Genomic DNA, 15464 nt, shown 5'->3' with positions numbered 1-15464 from the left:
TCTGAACAAATGGTATTGGTCATCAAATTAGACATTGATGTGGAAAATACCAATAATAAGAACTTCTAAGAGAACAGGGGAACATCCCTTAGATACCTCTAGTTCAGACTTCATTACTAGGGTGAGCACAAGACTTGGACTCTGGGGACCTCAGAAACATACATGGCTCTATCACCGTGGAAACAGGCAGACCGGCAAGCAGGACCCTGACCCCTTCACCGTCATCCTTAAAGCCTAACATCACAGCTGGCAGGGGTTTGGCCTTCCAGCATTTGCTGAAGTCTTAGGAAAAGAAAGAAGACAGGAAGGGGAAAAAATGAGATGTGACAGGCAAGGCTTTGGATGGGAGAAATAGCTTATGAGAAGTGAGATGACTGACCTACATTCTGGAAACAAAATCTTAGAAGGGAAATTATTAGAGAAAGAGAGTCTGCCTGACTGGGCTGGTGATTAATAATGAGCTTTTAGAAGAGGAAACAATCTTATTTTTTTGGATATCCATATTGAGAGAAGTTAAGCCCCCACGGGAATGTTACCGAAAATGCTTGCTAGGAACTTGCTGCCTCTCTTGTTAGGTGTGAATATGCCTATCTCCTTCAAGATGAGTTTCTGAAGAGTTCTTTGCCAAGAGCTCAAAGCTAAAGTGGAGAGCTATGAACAAAATATTGCCAGATAATCTGTGTTCAGGATGTGGAAAAAGAACCAGCACCACTGTCCACTTGTAAAATGACAGCTCATGCAATAATCAGGGAGAACCAATAATTTTAGAAGTTGTAGAATTAGAAGGGAAATTTGAAATGTTAAATGAAAATGAAGAGAACAGCAAGTTTCAAAGGAGAGCAGGAAACATGGAATATCCAGGCCAGTTTTCCTGTTCCCTGGATATGAAACACAGGAGTGGAAGTGATAGTTAGTCTCACATACACAAGTAAAAATTTAAATAGAGTATAACATTGAAATGTGGCATGAAAGAAGGAAATGTGGTACAACCCACAGTCCTGGACTGAGGGTAATATCTAAATTTTAGTGTAAGTTTGAACACTAATTATCTGTGTGATCTTGAGCAAGTCACTTAACCTTCTCTGGGCCTCCATTTTATCACCTGTCAAATAAGGGAGCTGAATTGTGTGAACGTAGAAGTACCATAGCAGGATAATTCTGGGGTACTCATATTACAGGGATTAGTTATTTTCTAAAATATGCAGAATGGCAAATGTATTAGTCAGTGTAGCCTAACTGCTACAACAAACAACCCCAAATCTCAATGCCTTAACAAAATTAAGGTTTATTTCTCTCATGTTACAATCCAATGGCTGACAGTGGTGGTGGTGGGGGGGTGGATTGTGTGTGTAGGAGTGGGGGATTTTGCCACACACAGTTATTCAGAGACTGTAGTGCTACCATCACCTAGTTCCTCAAACCACCCTCCCCTGCACTCAACCAGCAACTAAAGGAGGGGAGTGCGGAGGATTGTGCTGGATGGAAACTGCTTCCAGGGCCAAGCCTGTGAAGTGGCTATATCACTTCAAGCATATCTCATTGGCCAGAATGTTGTCACTTGCTCCTGTCTAACTGCAAAGGAGTCTGAGAAATGTAATCCAGGTGTGTGCCCACAAGCCAGGGGAAAAACGATTTGGTGAACACACAGCAGTCCCTGCCACAGTTTACCCTCAGCTCACCCAGTGTAGGGTTCGCTGTTCCCACCCACAGAATACAGTCACTCTCTTCTCAAGGGAGACAACTCAAGGTCCAATCTAGCTCAAAATCCATGATCTCTAACTATGCTCAGTCTTCTCCAAATGGTCCAGCTGTGGCACTCTGTGGTCTGGTCATCTATGAACTAAAAAAGTTATATGCTGCCCCCTAAATGTAATGGTGCAGCAGGATCTGAGTAACCTCAGTAAAAACTCCCACGTGTAAAGGAGAGGGGTGGGAGACACAGCAGTCACCCAGTCACAGCAGTTCTGGAATGCCGGTGGAGAGACATTATAAAGACCGCTCTATCAGTTTTCTATTGCTGTGTAACAAATCACCACAGACCCAGTGACTTAAACCAGCACCCACTTATGATCTCACAGTTCTGTGGGTCAGAAGTCTGGGTGGGCTCAGCTAGGTCCTCTGCTCTGGGTCTCACAAGACTGAAATCAAGGTCCCGGGTGGGCTGGGTACTCACCTGGAAGCTCTGGGGAATCCATGTCCATGCTTATTCAGGTGGGTGGCAGAATTCATTTCCTTGAGGTTTTAGGAATGAGGTCCCCATTTCCTTGCTGGCTGTCAGCTGGGGTCCACTCTCTGCTCCTATAAGGATGTCTGCATTTCTCCTCATGTGGCTCACTCCATTTCCAAAGTAGCAGTGACCTTTGGAGTCCTTCAAACACCTCTCAGCTCTCTGAATTCTACGTCCTCCATTAGCCAGGGAAAGCTCTCTGCTTTTAAGAGCTCACGCGGTTGCACTGGGCCCACCCAGATGGTCTCCCTATTTGAGATCAGCTGTACCATGTAACATAACAGGAGTGATATCTCATGTTCAAAAATCCCAGGGATTGGGGGAGGCATCTTGAGGGGAGGCATTTCAGAAATTCTGCAGACCACAGTCACCTACCTTCAATTAGGTCCAGATTCTGCTTTCTAGGAGAAACTCCTCTGTCCCACGTCCACTGTTCTCTGTGGCCCTTCACTGGATATAGTCTTCCTTGGCCACATGTGTAGTGGCCACCACGGAGGATGGCCTCATCGGGGTAACACAGCCTGTACAATGTGCTTTCTGCTGATGTAAGCTTAGGATCCCCAAGGCTGTTTTCTAACTTAACATTCAAAGGAGTTTTTAGTCCTGGCTTGTATTTCTTTGTAAATACAATTCCCTCACAACTTAGGTCTCTGATCTACTAGCTTCCATTTGATTCCATGTGCCAATAATCTTAACCCCAAATCCTTTCCCAGTCGCAAGTCTCAAGATATGTTTCTCTTTTTGTTTTCTCAGCCCTATGGCCTCCCTTCTAATTTAATGGAGGCTACCCTGAGTTCATTAGAAACACACAGATGGCAGGGCTGTATCCCTAATCAGGCCTTTACCATAGGGATGAGCTGATCTGGGTTCAACTGAAAAAATGCTTTTGGTTCTTTTTCACTCAAAGCTCTTTTTCAGTCTCTTTGAGACTTAGAAGCAGTCAGGTTTTCTAACTCTTCAATCTAAGCATTCTAGATGCTTTTTTCTTTCTGTTTACAAATAGCCAGTTCTTTCCTGAGTACTTCTTTTTCTTGCAATACCTTGCCAAAGGCAGCCAATATAAGTTCACATACTCCAACACTCTGATGCTTTCCAGCCACTCCTCCTAGAGCTATAGGCTGCCCATGGACTGCCTTTCAAGTTATCATGGGTTAGACTTTACCAAATATTTTTGTTTTCTTCACAGCATGGGTCACCATATTTCCAGCCCCTGATACCAGGTTTCTTGTCATTTGACTGCTAAGTCAGTGTCTTGTATTTTGAAATTTTGTTATGTCATTTCTAGTTCAAGTGTCTGAATTAATCAGGGTATGCTGTTATGACAAACATTTCTGAATTTCACTAAATATTCCTGAATACATTAAAATTTAATTTCTTGCTCATATCACAGATGAATTCTGTGAGCGCCCGTTCAAAGGCTCAGCCTCCACCCAGTGGTCCTGCCATCTTCTTGGGTCTCAGGTCTTCAGATCCCCTCTGAATTTGGTAGGCAGAGAGGAGAATAAAGAAGTTGTGAAGTACTGGGCAGAAAAGTCTGTTTAGCAAACCAGATCTAGAAAGTCCACATTTCCCTGCACCTTGCTGCAAGAAAAGACTGAAAAATACAGTTTAGCTGTAGAAATCAGGTTGGTGAAAACTCAGCAGTCTCCATCAAAGTAAAGTGTATTAATTAAAAAAAAAATAGGCCAGGATGATACAAGAAACTAGGATCAGGAACAGAGAAGAGAAGGAGAGGAAATGACCGACCCCCTGGGAGAGAGCCTGCAGTGCAGTGACCCAAGGGCTGGGGACGTCGGGGAGGCACTATTATCCGGAGGTAGATTCTCACTCAGAGTTGGGGCAAGGTTGGGGCTCAGCTCCACAAAATGAGGAGGCATTTGGCTGCTGCCAAAGATTTGGAAATGTGCTTTTATTTTCAAACTCAGGTATGTGACACTCTATATTTCAATGCTAGCACACCTGTGTGAAGTTTAACAACATTAGGAACTGACAGCCAGTGATACACAAGTCCAGCATCTCTCTCCTTCACTTACTCAGCCAGGCTGTACATGGGGAGTGACACAGGTGGGCTTTGTGGCAGCCGGAAAGTGAAGGTCCTTTTAGGAGGTGACATCAAGAATGACATCAACAACACAGAGTCCTAGGGTCCTAAGCAGAGACGTTAGACTTCAGAGGCATTTTGAAGGGAACTTTTATTTCTGATCAATACCACTATTGGAAGTACAGGGCCTGTTCCTCTCCATTTCACTGCTGCTTCGGCAACAGTTCCAACTGCTTCAGGTCCATCTTTGCTTTTCAGAAAAGAGATACCGATGAGCCCTTTTTCAGAAATGCCCTTGAAAATGTGGTTACTCTTTTGCTCCCTCTTGTCCTCAACCTCCCTTACTCACAGAGCAGTTTGGCTGAATGGAAGCAGTCATGCAGGCCTTTCTGTGGAGCAGCTGGAGGTTCAAGAGCTCACTGCAGCTCCTCTCTTGGCCTTTGTCTCAACTGGAAACAAAGGTGGGAAGCTTGTGGCCAGCTGGACAATGGGCCAGCTCAGTCTGGTCTTTCTGCAAGGGAGGCTGAGATTGGACACTCCCAGCCTAGAATCTTGCCCTACAGCCATCTTCTCTGGAGCTCCATTTGCATCCTCTCTTTGGCTCTGAGGGCCTAAAGCTCCTTCAGTGTGTCTGGTCCCCCTGGAAGAGGCAGGGCAAACCATCCCCCCATGCTGCCAAAGTCTGTCTGCCTTGATCTGCACCTCTTTACCTTAATAGCACATCCTTGGTCAACCCTGGCGTGGGGTCCTCTCACAGCGGTTTTCCATCCCCTGGAAAGGATATCCCTCCTTACAACAACATGTTGTCTTACAGTGGAGCCTGGTCTAGGTGGGCCTTTCTGAAAGGAGTGGTTACATCAAATCCAGCCCTTGAGCTTGGAAGTGGTGTTGCTGGTTGGGTCACAAAGCAGACTGAAAAATATCAGAATAAGTTGAGGCTCATAAAGATGTTATTTTTCTTGTTGAGATGGTGGTGGTAATGGTGCTGGGAAACATGCAAAATGTCAGCTGTTCCCAACCTGCTCTCCACCACCTTGAATGCTCACTTGTTCTTTTGACCAACATTTAATGACACCCTCCCAAGCAGCAGCCACCATGCTGGGCACTTACCCAGAGAATGGGTAAGACATGGTTCTTGTCTTTGAGGAAGAATGCTAGGGAAGACAGACACATAAATAAGTTAATATGATACACTCTGGTAATGGTCACTAGTAGTAGTAATGAAGATGTTTAAAAAGTGCCAGAAAGCACAGAGAAGGGTGTGACCTATTATGAGGGGCATGGTGGGGAGCTGGAAGGAGGCCATCAAAGCTCTATGAAGGGGATGATGTTTGTACTTGGTCCGGAAGAGTAACCAGAAGAAGGGGGTGCAGCAGAAGAAAAACTACTGAGCAAAAACAATTTAGTTTGGGAACCAGAAATGGCTTGGAGTGGCTGAAGGGCCACTTGGGGGAATGGGGCTGAAATGGAAGACATCCAGCTAGGAGACCTTTGGACAAGGCAGTTTAGTTCGGGTTGAGTACACCAGAAATTAACTCACCATTGTAAACCAATTATACTTCAATTTAAAAAAAAATAGTGGAGGGGTTGAGAGCACAGCCCCTGGGCCAGCATGCCTGCTTTTGACTCCTAGCCCCATGATTTACTAACTGGGTGTCCTTGGCAAATTACTTGTGATTTTGTGCTTCAGTTTCCTTATCTGAAAATGGGAAGAGTCATAGTCTTTTCTTTTTCTTGAGGACTCAGTGGATGAACACCTACATAATACCTAGAACAGCACTTGGCTCAAATAAATTCTATGAGTGTCAGCAACAGAGATGAACGTCCACCGCAAAACAGAAACAAAAGCAAAGCCATCTCTGAAACCCGCACAGAAGCCACACCCCTGGAAATGACGAGGCATGAAGGAAGGCAGTGACTGTAAAGGTGGAGCGAGAAGTCAGACTGGAGGTGGGACGTGCTCTCAGTTTTCCGCTGAACAAGGAGAGTGCTCTGACACATACACTTGGGTTGGGAATTCCACTGGAACTGGAGTGCTGAGCTGGAGCTGCACACCTGCATCTGGGCACAGCGCAGCTGAAAGCACACCCTGTCTCCTCCTTCCCCTGAAGGGCGGGTTAACTGCTCTCAACTGGGGAGAGAGCAAAGAGGGGACAGACCATGCTGTACAGCAGCTTAGAATCACCACTTGAAATGGAGACCAGCAAGTTTGCTAAGGAAGTCAGGAGTATTCAGTGTTTTTCAAACATCTTAAGTCCACGTGGAGAGCTCGTGAACAGGTGCCTGGTGTTTGCCCCACACCTAGTGAAAATCTGGGGTTTGGCTTTATCCCCAACGCACACCCAGAACACACGTTTGGAGGGTAGTTGGCTTCATGCACGTGCATGCTGTGTGTGTGTGTGTGTGTGTGTGTGTGTGTGTGTGTGTGTGTGTGTGTACAGAGGCATATGTCAATTTACATCTTCCCATTTCATTTCGAGCACTGAGCTAAAGTCAGCCTAATGATTTTTTTGAGAAACTTTTCCGACTTCTGTAAAGAGAAACTCCGATTCCAAAGGGGAGGAGGGGAGGCTGAAGGAGAGTCAGTAAGAATGAGATGGGAAATGGGAAGATATTCATGTTGTGACTCCAAATTCCAGGTCTGATCCTCGGGGTCAGAGTGAGCCTTTAGGCACAATTCTTCCTGATTTCTGACCGCAGAGAAGAAAAAGGGGGAGAGTGAGCTTCGCACTGTCCACTGTAGGGAAGGTGTTTTGTTTCTCCCCAGCCATCTGAGCAACCTTCCCTTCCATTGGAGTTCCCCGGTGAAGGCCACTTCTTTGTCCACGGATGCTTTCCCAGAGCAGTTCTGTTGATCTTCTAAGAACACTGCTTACTGTGTATGAATAGCGCCCACAGGGGTGCCGAGTATGAAAGAGCCCCCGCTCTTCCCTGACAGCAGCGGTGGGCCTGACACATCATGCTTGGGGAAAGGGCGGTAGGCTGTGTGGAGCAGGGCACCAGCCGGGTGTCAGGTTTCCTACTGCTCTGTAGGCTGCTCATGCTGGAGTCCCGAGCTCCACCAGGAGTCCCTTTGGGCGGCTGAGCAAGAGGATTTCCCCAGGGGCCCGTCAGCCTGCTCCACACAAGAGTTATAGGAACTGTAGAGCCCCAGCACGACAGTCAAGACCAGCATGGCGGCGGCCATCATCCAGATGACTTGCCAGTGCTGACACAGTTTGGGATACATGACTTGTAAGAAATGAACCAATTCTTCAAGTTTGCTGTCAAATGAAAAAGAAAAAAAAAAAAAGGGTGGAGGGTTTAGTTTACTGGGCACATATATGATGCCCAGACCCACACTTCCATCTGGGTACCTTACATGCTGTCCTGACCTGTGGTTCAAACTCAGCTGTGCAGCGAGTGGCTTGACAGCAATTTATTCAAAATACCCTAGGACTACTTAATAAGAAGTTCCAAAAGAATGGTCTAACAATCTATAGTTTACAAATTTTCCCCAGGTGATTCTGATGCCAGAAGCCCATAGCCTTTATATTGAGAGCCACTGGTCTAGAACACTCTATTTGTGTGATCATTCATCCATTCACAGAGGCCCTCATCTACTCATGAGACAGTCATTAATATCTAAACTCTCCCAAGCCCCAAGATACCAGGCCGGCTGACCCCCTGCTCCCAGGCATCCAGACAGCACCAGCATCTTTCCTGCGCTTAGCACTAGTAGTGATCAGTCCCCGGTGCTAACCTGCCCCCGCCTCCATGCTCAGATGCGTAATCTGTTGTCCTCAGTTCCACACGTGACTGTGTCCAGAGTGGAAGGACTGTGACAAACTCCTAGAAGACTCTTGGTGTCGAGTAATAAATGACAAGAAACCGGATCAACCTCAACAGCTCACTGCAAACTATTCCAGGGGCATTCAGAGGACTAGGAGCCTCCAGCAAACTCTGGGTGACTTATTCAACACATTTTCTCAGCCCTATCAACCTCATTCCCTAATTCCCCCTCATCCTCTTTCTCTGCTCTCTCCACACTCTTCTCTCTCTCCCCTCAACTCCCTCTTTTCTCTCCTCCCCCTCTTCCTCTCTTCCCAACCGCCTCTCAACTCTCCCCCTCTTCTGTGTGTGTCTAGTGAGAAGACATGTCAGATGCCCCACTTTGAAGAGCCATTCATAGAGCTCTCCGGAGAAGCTCTGGGTCCGTTCCTTAAGTTAGAATCTCTTCCTGTTTCTAGTCCCAGATCTATTTATTAAAAATAATGTAAAAATGAGAATACTGAGAATCGCCAAATGGAGATGAGAAAAGCGACAGGAGGGCTTTCTGAAGACGCTGAGGCTCACACAGACACTGAAAGATGCAGGCCAGCTGCTGAGAAGTAGCTCTGATTCAGAGCTAGATGCCTTAGATAGGTAGACAGACTCAACAATCTCCATAGAAAGGGATCACACGCTCAGGATGCCTGCCTTGGATACCACGGCACTGGCTGGTTTCTTTTCCACGTGGGAACGCTCTGAGGATTGTTTCAGGAACAACTAAGTAAAGCAAAACAGCGAGCCCACGAGTTGAGATGCAGATCACTGGCTGTTTTCACAACTGTTGGGGAGGGAGAATTTGGAGATGGAAGCTTATTTTCTTTCAGCCCTATTTAGATTCTATTTAGGTACAACTGTCTTTCTTTGGGGCTGTATTTCTGTGCTTCAAAACAAGCTGCCAGGAATGGGGAAGTAGGGCTGCCAAGGAGGAGAGCAAGATCTGCTTCATGACCCTTAGCTGGTCACCCATTTCTAGCCTATAAGGGAGGTTAGGAATGGTATTAGATGAGAAACAGAATTACTTTGGAAATCAGTTTTTGGTGGTTCTGAATTCTACCTACTCCTCCATTGAGAGGGATGAGGTTACCCCCCCCACCACCACACACACCTGGGGCTAGAAAGGGGCTCTAGGGATGCTGCTGGGGGAGCTCAATGTGTCGCAGTCTGGGGGCACAGTGGACTGGTGCATGACTCTCACCAGAGAGACCTGGAGAGTGAGAATCTTGCTGAACTGTTTGGTGGCATCAGAGCAGGGGGTCATGGTAGGGAAAAACCATCTTCCCACCACTAGTGGGTCAAAGGCACATATTTCACCTTAACTGAATGTAGTCAGGACAGGGAGAGCTGGCGTGGGGTGTCACAGACCCTGCCTGGAAATGCTGCCTAGGGCTGAGCAAGATATACTTCCAGCTGCCCAAGGATTGAGAGAGGGACTTAAAGTAGCCAGCCAGGAGAGGTGCATTCGACCTCATAAAGGGACCTGCAGTTGAGAGAGCCTCAGCAATGATGTGAACCTGTGTGTGTGTGTGTGTGTGTGTGTGTGTGTGTGTGTGTGTGTGTGTGTGTGTCTGTGTGTGTTTGTGTGTGTATACACTGGAGAGGGGGATGGGGGTGGGTTTCTCTGAAGGTCCCATAAAGCACGGCACTCAACAAAATCAAAGTCAGCCTTAAATCCTTGCCAAGTCCTGGAGCCCGCTCACAATAAGACCAGCCAAGTAATATCTTTCCTATCCTTAATCTCCATTCCCTTTTCCCACGTTAACCCTGGAGGGTTCAGGCACTGCCTTAGCCAAGCTGGGGTGGAAGGTGGGAGTGTAAGTGCAGAGGAGAGCAAGAAACCTGCTCTGTCCTCGCTGCAGGCTTCCTTCCTGAAGCACAGTGGAGCTGGGGGGAGGGGGTGAGAAGGGGGAGATGGGGGGGCAGAGAGAAGGTTGAACTTTTTAACTTCAGGCTTTTGACTATTTCAGGGAACTGGCCATCTTAATTACTGAAATGAGGTTATTCTTGGGACTGAAACTTGACCAGAGGACTTTTATTTTCTGAGAGTTATTGGAAAAGTAAAGGAATTTGCCTAATATCATCTTAACCCCAAAGAGCAGGTTTGAACTGATAGTGGGAAAAAAGACAAAAGTGTTCCGTTGGACCTGATGAGTTCACTTGTTCAATGTATTACATGAATGCCAGAGGACTGTGTTCTCTGCTTGAATATGGTTAAGATACTGGGTTGATTCACCCAAAATTCATTTAAGCTGATCCTCCAGAAAGTAATGGTTACAACAGGTTACATTACTATGTCTTATTACTATGTCTTATTATCACAGAGGTGAGATTCAGACAAGACTCTAGTGTTTGATGTGGAACCTCTTAAATAAGGGGTCAGCTGCTGGGGTCAGTCCAGTAGTTTTAAAATGCACAAGGGGGACATGGGGCTTTTAATAACTTCAGACTTTGCTTGTTGACTTTAGACGATGCCAAAATTTCATGGTGGGGGAATCACATTTGAGTGCAGGTGCCTGTAGACAACTGTGCATGTAAGGGACTTAGGAATGAATGGATTGCCTGATATCAAAGACAACAGCTCTCGGGGCTAGACTGGCTTGGGTGACAGGTGAGGAAGGGACCCGATAACTGTGAGTGGGCAGCGTACATGAGAGTAGTGTCAGTTATTATGGAGACGGCACCACACTGCTGGGCCTGAACAGGTGAAGTTACGCCATGTGCAGAAGGCCAGGGGGCCTCCTGGGGGCTGTGCTGATGCCTGGCCTCCGTCACCAGAGGTACAGGCATGTTCTCAAGACCAAAAAGTGAATCCAAGAGGGGCAGAGGTTGGGAGAGAGAACGAGGCCTCTCAGGATCAGCAGGAGTAAAAGGACACTCTTGGATGACGGATGCGACGGGCAGCCGTTGCCATGTGCTACTGACCGGGAGCTGGGCAGAGGGAGAGCCAGGCACAGCCCTACTTCCCCTGGGGCTGCGTGAAATGGGAGCCTGAGATCAAATTAGCTAGGTAAGGATCCAGCTGTGTACTTTGTAAACCAGACTGTTTATATTCCACGTCCTCTTTCTGTTTAGTTCTCTTTTGTTCTTAGTGTTTGGAAGGGTTAGGAATCCCAGCCTGTCCTTCTATTTTGAAGGGAGCCAAAGGAAGGCTTGTTGTCCAGGCCTCGGCTTGACTGCATTAGAAGGGAGGAGGCAGTGTGGTGGCCTGCAAAACAGGAGCAGAGGACCCCCAGGAGGGAGAGAAGACCCCAGCAGACAGGACCCAGCTGCCTGGAGTCTTGCTTTCTATGTGAAAACTGGGCTTCTCTTCTTAGGGGAGGTGGTGCATCCTAGCACAGGTTTGTTTCCAACAGGGAAGCACTTTCTCTTGCCTTGAACATAGGTTGACTCGTGCAGACTGAGACCTCTCGCTCTGGTTGAATCTCCCACCAACTGGGCTCTGCTGGTCGTTCTTATGTGCGTTGAAGCATATCCATCTCACTTCAAATCTGTATTCTATTACCTTATTCATTGTGTGCGTGTGATTTCCAGAGTCTGCCAGCACTGAGGCACAGACACATACCCTGTCCCAAGGTTAGCGGCTGATTAGATTAACTGATCTTTTTTTTTTTTTTTTTTTTTTTTGGCTGGAGTCACCCTGGACCCCAAGACATCCTGGAAGTTTAAAAATAATAATTTTGGTGAAGTGTCCCAAATTTGCTGTAACCATATTTAAAAAAATCAAAATTCAAGGCTTCTGGTTTGAACATACTAACAGAGACAATAAGGCTAAATGTATGAAATCTGGGCTCTCTGTTAAAATCCAGGATGCTGATGTGTCACTATATTCACAGGTACAGGTAGGGCAAGATATAATGTGTGTGTAATGTAATATCTAATTTCTGCATGTCATATATATATATATTTTTTTTTTCATGATTTAGTGGAAAATGCACTTGAAATATAAAGTATACTAAAAAATAAAAATCCAAATATTTCCCATCAAAGTGAAAACATTTGGTTTGTTTGGTCACCATGGAAGGAACCTGCTGGAGACTCACCTTTGCCATGAAGTTGAAATTGTCCCCTACCTCCCTGTGTTCTCTCTGTCCCTGCTCCCCTCTTGGGCTTTAGGTTAGCTCCCTCTTTCATGGGGATGGATGGGGAATGAGCTACCTGTGGCTGGGCTTGTTGGGGGGAACCCCATTCAGGGGCCCCTGCATTTTCTCAGCTCCTGAGAACTCCTGGTTGCTGCCAGCCCCACCCTTGGCCACCCCTGACCCCTCAGCTCTTGCAAACATCCCCTTGTTAACTATGTTGGCTCTTCGAAATTTCCTCTGCCTCCTCCTCCAACATGAGTGCCCTCCTGGTTTCTGCTGGCTGCTCACTTGGGCCCCCCGGATCCATCATTGCCCTGGACTGGCACCTCTAGGGATGTTGTGCAGTGAAATGAACTGGGACCCATTTCAGCAATGGTAAGCACTCCAACCTGCTTCTCTGCTCCTTTTCCTCTTCCTCAGCTTCTTCTGCCTCTTCAGGTTCCTCAGGATTCTCACTCTTCTGTTCTTCCTCCTCCTCCTTCAGGTCTTGAAGCTCCTTGGTCTTCTTTAGACCTTCCTGGTATCTGGAAGGCAACAATGAACGACTGAGTCTGGAAAGGCCAGGCGTGGAGCATCCTTTCCTGAGTCATTGGAGGAGGGCGCTGAGCACCCCCGATGATGACACACGCATTTCCCGTGGTCCCACACAAAAGGAAAAAGCTGAAAGGCCCTACTGCATCCCAGGGTGGCTCATGTCAGGACAATTTCCCCTCACCTTCAGCCATTCTTCCTGTTTATGTGAAAGTGTGACAAAACAGGGAAAAAATGTGGGTGCAGAGCATCCCGGCTGGGTTCTTCCACAAACCGTTTGGTAGGGCTGAGGTCTGCATATGCTCTCTGTGTCACCTGGGAGCCTCAGCCCCTCCTGTGTAAACAGAGAGGCCAGTCCCCATCGCACGGGGGTCAGAACATGGTGACGTAGTCCCAGGTACACAGCTTGATTTAGGAAGGGTGACAGCCATCACACAGACTTGTTGGGAAGCTTTGTGGATGTGAAAGGCACACAAACTGGCCTAGAGAGGGACTGAGTTCACAAAGCCAATAGAAACATTACTCCCCCGCATTCTAGGTGTAGAGGACAGGTGTGGGTGAAAAGATGGACTTTTCAAGAGAAACCTTCTGATTTCCTTCTTCCAGGACTAATATTACCCTGAACAGACTTTTTGCTTGTCCTGCAGCTGAGTGTTTAAGGCCAGCAGAGTTTGGCTGGGACAACTCCACCATGGTGCAGGTGGCTGCACCCCGAAGCCCACAGGTTCCACGTCATAGGGAAAGATGCTCAGGGCGCGGTGCCTGGTCAGAGGCAGTTCTCTACCTGGCTGAACTAGGGTCCCGCCCAGTACCTGCTCAGTACTCCGCCCCATTAGGATTGACAATGGGCCAAAGGTGCCATTGAAATCAGTTAGAGAGGGGACAGCTGGACGCTGAGGGGACTCCTTTCACAGGAAGAAGGATGGCCGGGGCGGTTCTAGGAAGTGGGGTTGCAGCTGCTCCTGGCACCTGTTAGGAAGCCTCAGGCACCACCCAGAGGAACCACCCAGAGCTCCTGATTTCTAGACCCTTCTGGGCAGTGGCGTTCTGGTGGCTTTCTGCCTAAAAAGAGAGCAGTCTTGTTATGATCGAACCACAACCTCTAGCCCCATTTCCTCCTTTCCTTCCTGTGGAACAGCTTTGCTCTTTCCTATGTAGTTCCTCACTGAGGCAAGGATGTCCCGGGGCCACTGGTTGCTTCCCTAAATCCTTTAAGAGGCAGGAAAAGCTTGTGGGAAGGTATCTTTTGACAAATGCCGGTGACCCTGGGGTGGCCGAAGTCTGACTCACCCCTTGCTGTATGCGTCTTCCTCCAGCCTGGCCTTGGTCTCCCGGCTAATCCCCTCCAGGCAGTGCGGAGTCGGCGTGGGAGCAGAGGCTTCACAATCAGGGTCCCCGTTCGTCTTTCCACTAGTGAGAAGAGGGAAGGACAGGGCATCCTTTCAGGGACAGATGGGGCATCTGAAAACCAAACCATGTCTTTGGCCTGTTCCTGGCTGGAAGGGAGGAAACTCATTCTGGATTGAATTTGTTTCAGTCTTTCTACTTTGACATGAGATTTTATAAAGGCCTTAGTCCATGAGTCCTCCCTAGACCCCCAAACATCAAATACTGCACCAGCTCCCCCTTTGTCCTCATGCTCCCAAATCCACTTCTATTCTTACTCTGGGAGAGGCTATGGGTGGACAGACAGCTAATGGGAGCTCTATGGCACTAAGAGCAGGAGGATGGAGAAGACCCACCGTTCGGAGTCACTCCATCCCTGTAGTCCATCTTTTACTTCACTCATTTAAATATCTACCGAGCACTGACTTAAGTTACAGGCATCTGGTAACGTGCTGGGGATACATTCAAAAATAAAAGAAATGGTCTTTGCTGACATGGTGCTCAGCAGGAGAGAATACCCCAAAAAAGGAAATAACAAAATATGAAATTAATTACAAATTGTGATAACTTTCGTGAGAGAAACAAACTCTGTGCAATGACAGGAAATAACAAGGGGAGAAACTGCTTAGATTGAGTGGTCAGAAAAGGCCTCTCTGAGATAGAGTAACTGAAGCACAGACCTGAAAGACAAGGAGTCAGCCACATTCATAGCAGAGGAAGACCCTCCCATGGAGAAGCAAGATGTGCGAAGACTCTGAGACACAAAGGACATGGAGATGTTTGAGGAGCTGAAGAGAGGCAATGAGGTAAGAGCTGGCTTCTGGACAAGATACATTTTCGATGCCTGAGAGATATCCAGGTGGAGTTGGATATACTGAAGTGAGTTAGAGGAGAGCTCTAGGAAGCAGGGGATTGGGTAAGACTATCTAGGGACACAGTAATGAGGAAAGATGAGAAGAGGATCCAGGACCAAGCCGTTGGCATCTCCGCCCTTAGCTCAGGTGGAGAAGGAGGACCTTACAGAGGAGACTAAGAAGGAGCAGCCAGAGAGCTAAGAGGAAAGCCAGGAGGGCATGGAGCCCTGGGAGCTGAGAGAGGAGAAGGTGTCAAGGAAGGAGCGGTAACTGTGTCACACACACACTTCTGAGAGCCTGAGTCAGGCGACTATGAGATTTGATAACATGGAGGGCAAGAGGAGATTTGGTGACCTGGTAGGAGCCAAAGACAGATTAGAATGGGCTTAGTGATGGGTGGGGGGTGAGAAAGGGGGAGACGTAGACACAGTAATTTGATGAGGACTTGGAGTAGAAGACTGTATTGGGGAGGGTGTAGCTGAGCAAGTGGGTCGAGGGATGAAAGCACGTTGGAGTGTGGATAGAAATGAGCCAGGAGA

General features: G+C 47.5%; 1 protein-coding gene across 3 annotated transcripts in view; it reads right to left on the bottom strand.

The window, feature by feature from the left end:
* Positions 1-4109: 4109 nt before the first annotated feature.
* MRVI1 (murine retrovirus integration site 1 homolog) overlaps positions 4110-15464 on the bottom strand; it is a 117151-nt gene continuing 105796 nt past the window's right edge. For all 3 annotated transcript variants that reach the window (XM_032489026.1, XM_032489024.1, XM_032489025.1), the window contains 3 exons: positions 13976-14095; positions 12544-12678; positions 4110-7531 (listed from right to left, as the gene is read on the bottom strand). In XM_032489026.1, the coding sequence (XP_032344917.1) occupies positions 7288-7531; positions 12544-12678; positions 13976-14095 (499 nt within the window). In that variant the 3' untranslated portion in view covers positions 4110-7287. The remainder of the gene's footprint in view (positions 7532-12543; positions 12679-13975; positions 14096-15464) is intronic.

Source organism: Camelus ferus, chromosome 10, assembly GCF_009834535.1.
Source record: "Camelus ferus isolate YT-003-E chromosome 10, BCGSAC_Cfer_1.0, whole genome shotgun sequence".
NCBI lineage: Eukaryota > Metazoa > Chordata > Mammalia > Artiodactyla > Camelidae > Camelus > Camelus ferus.
This window is presented reverse-complemented; position numbering and strand designations above follow the sequence as displayed.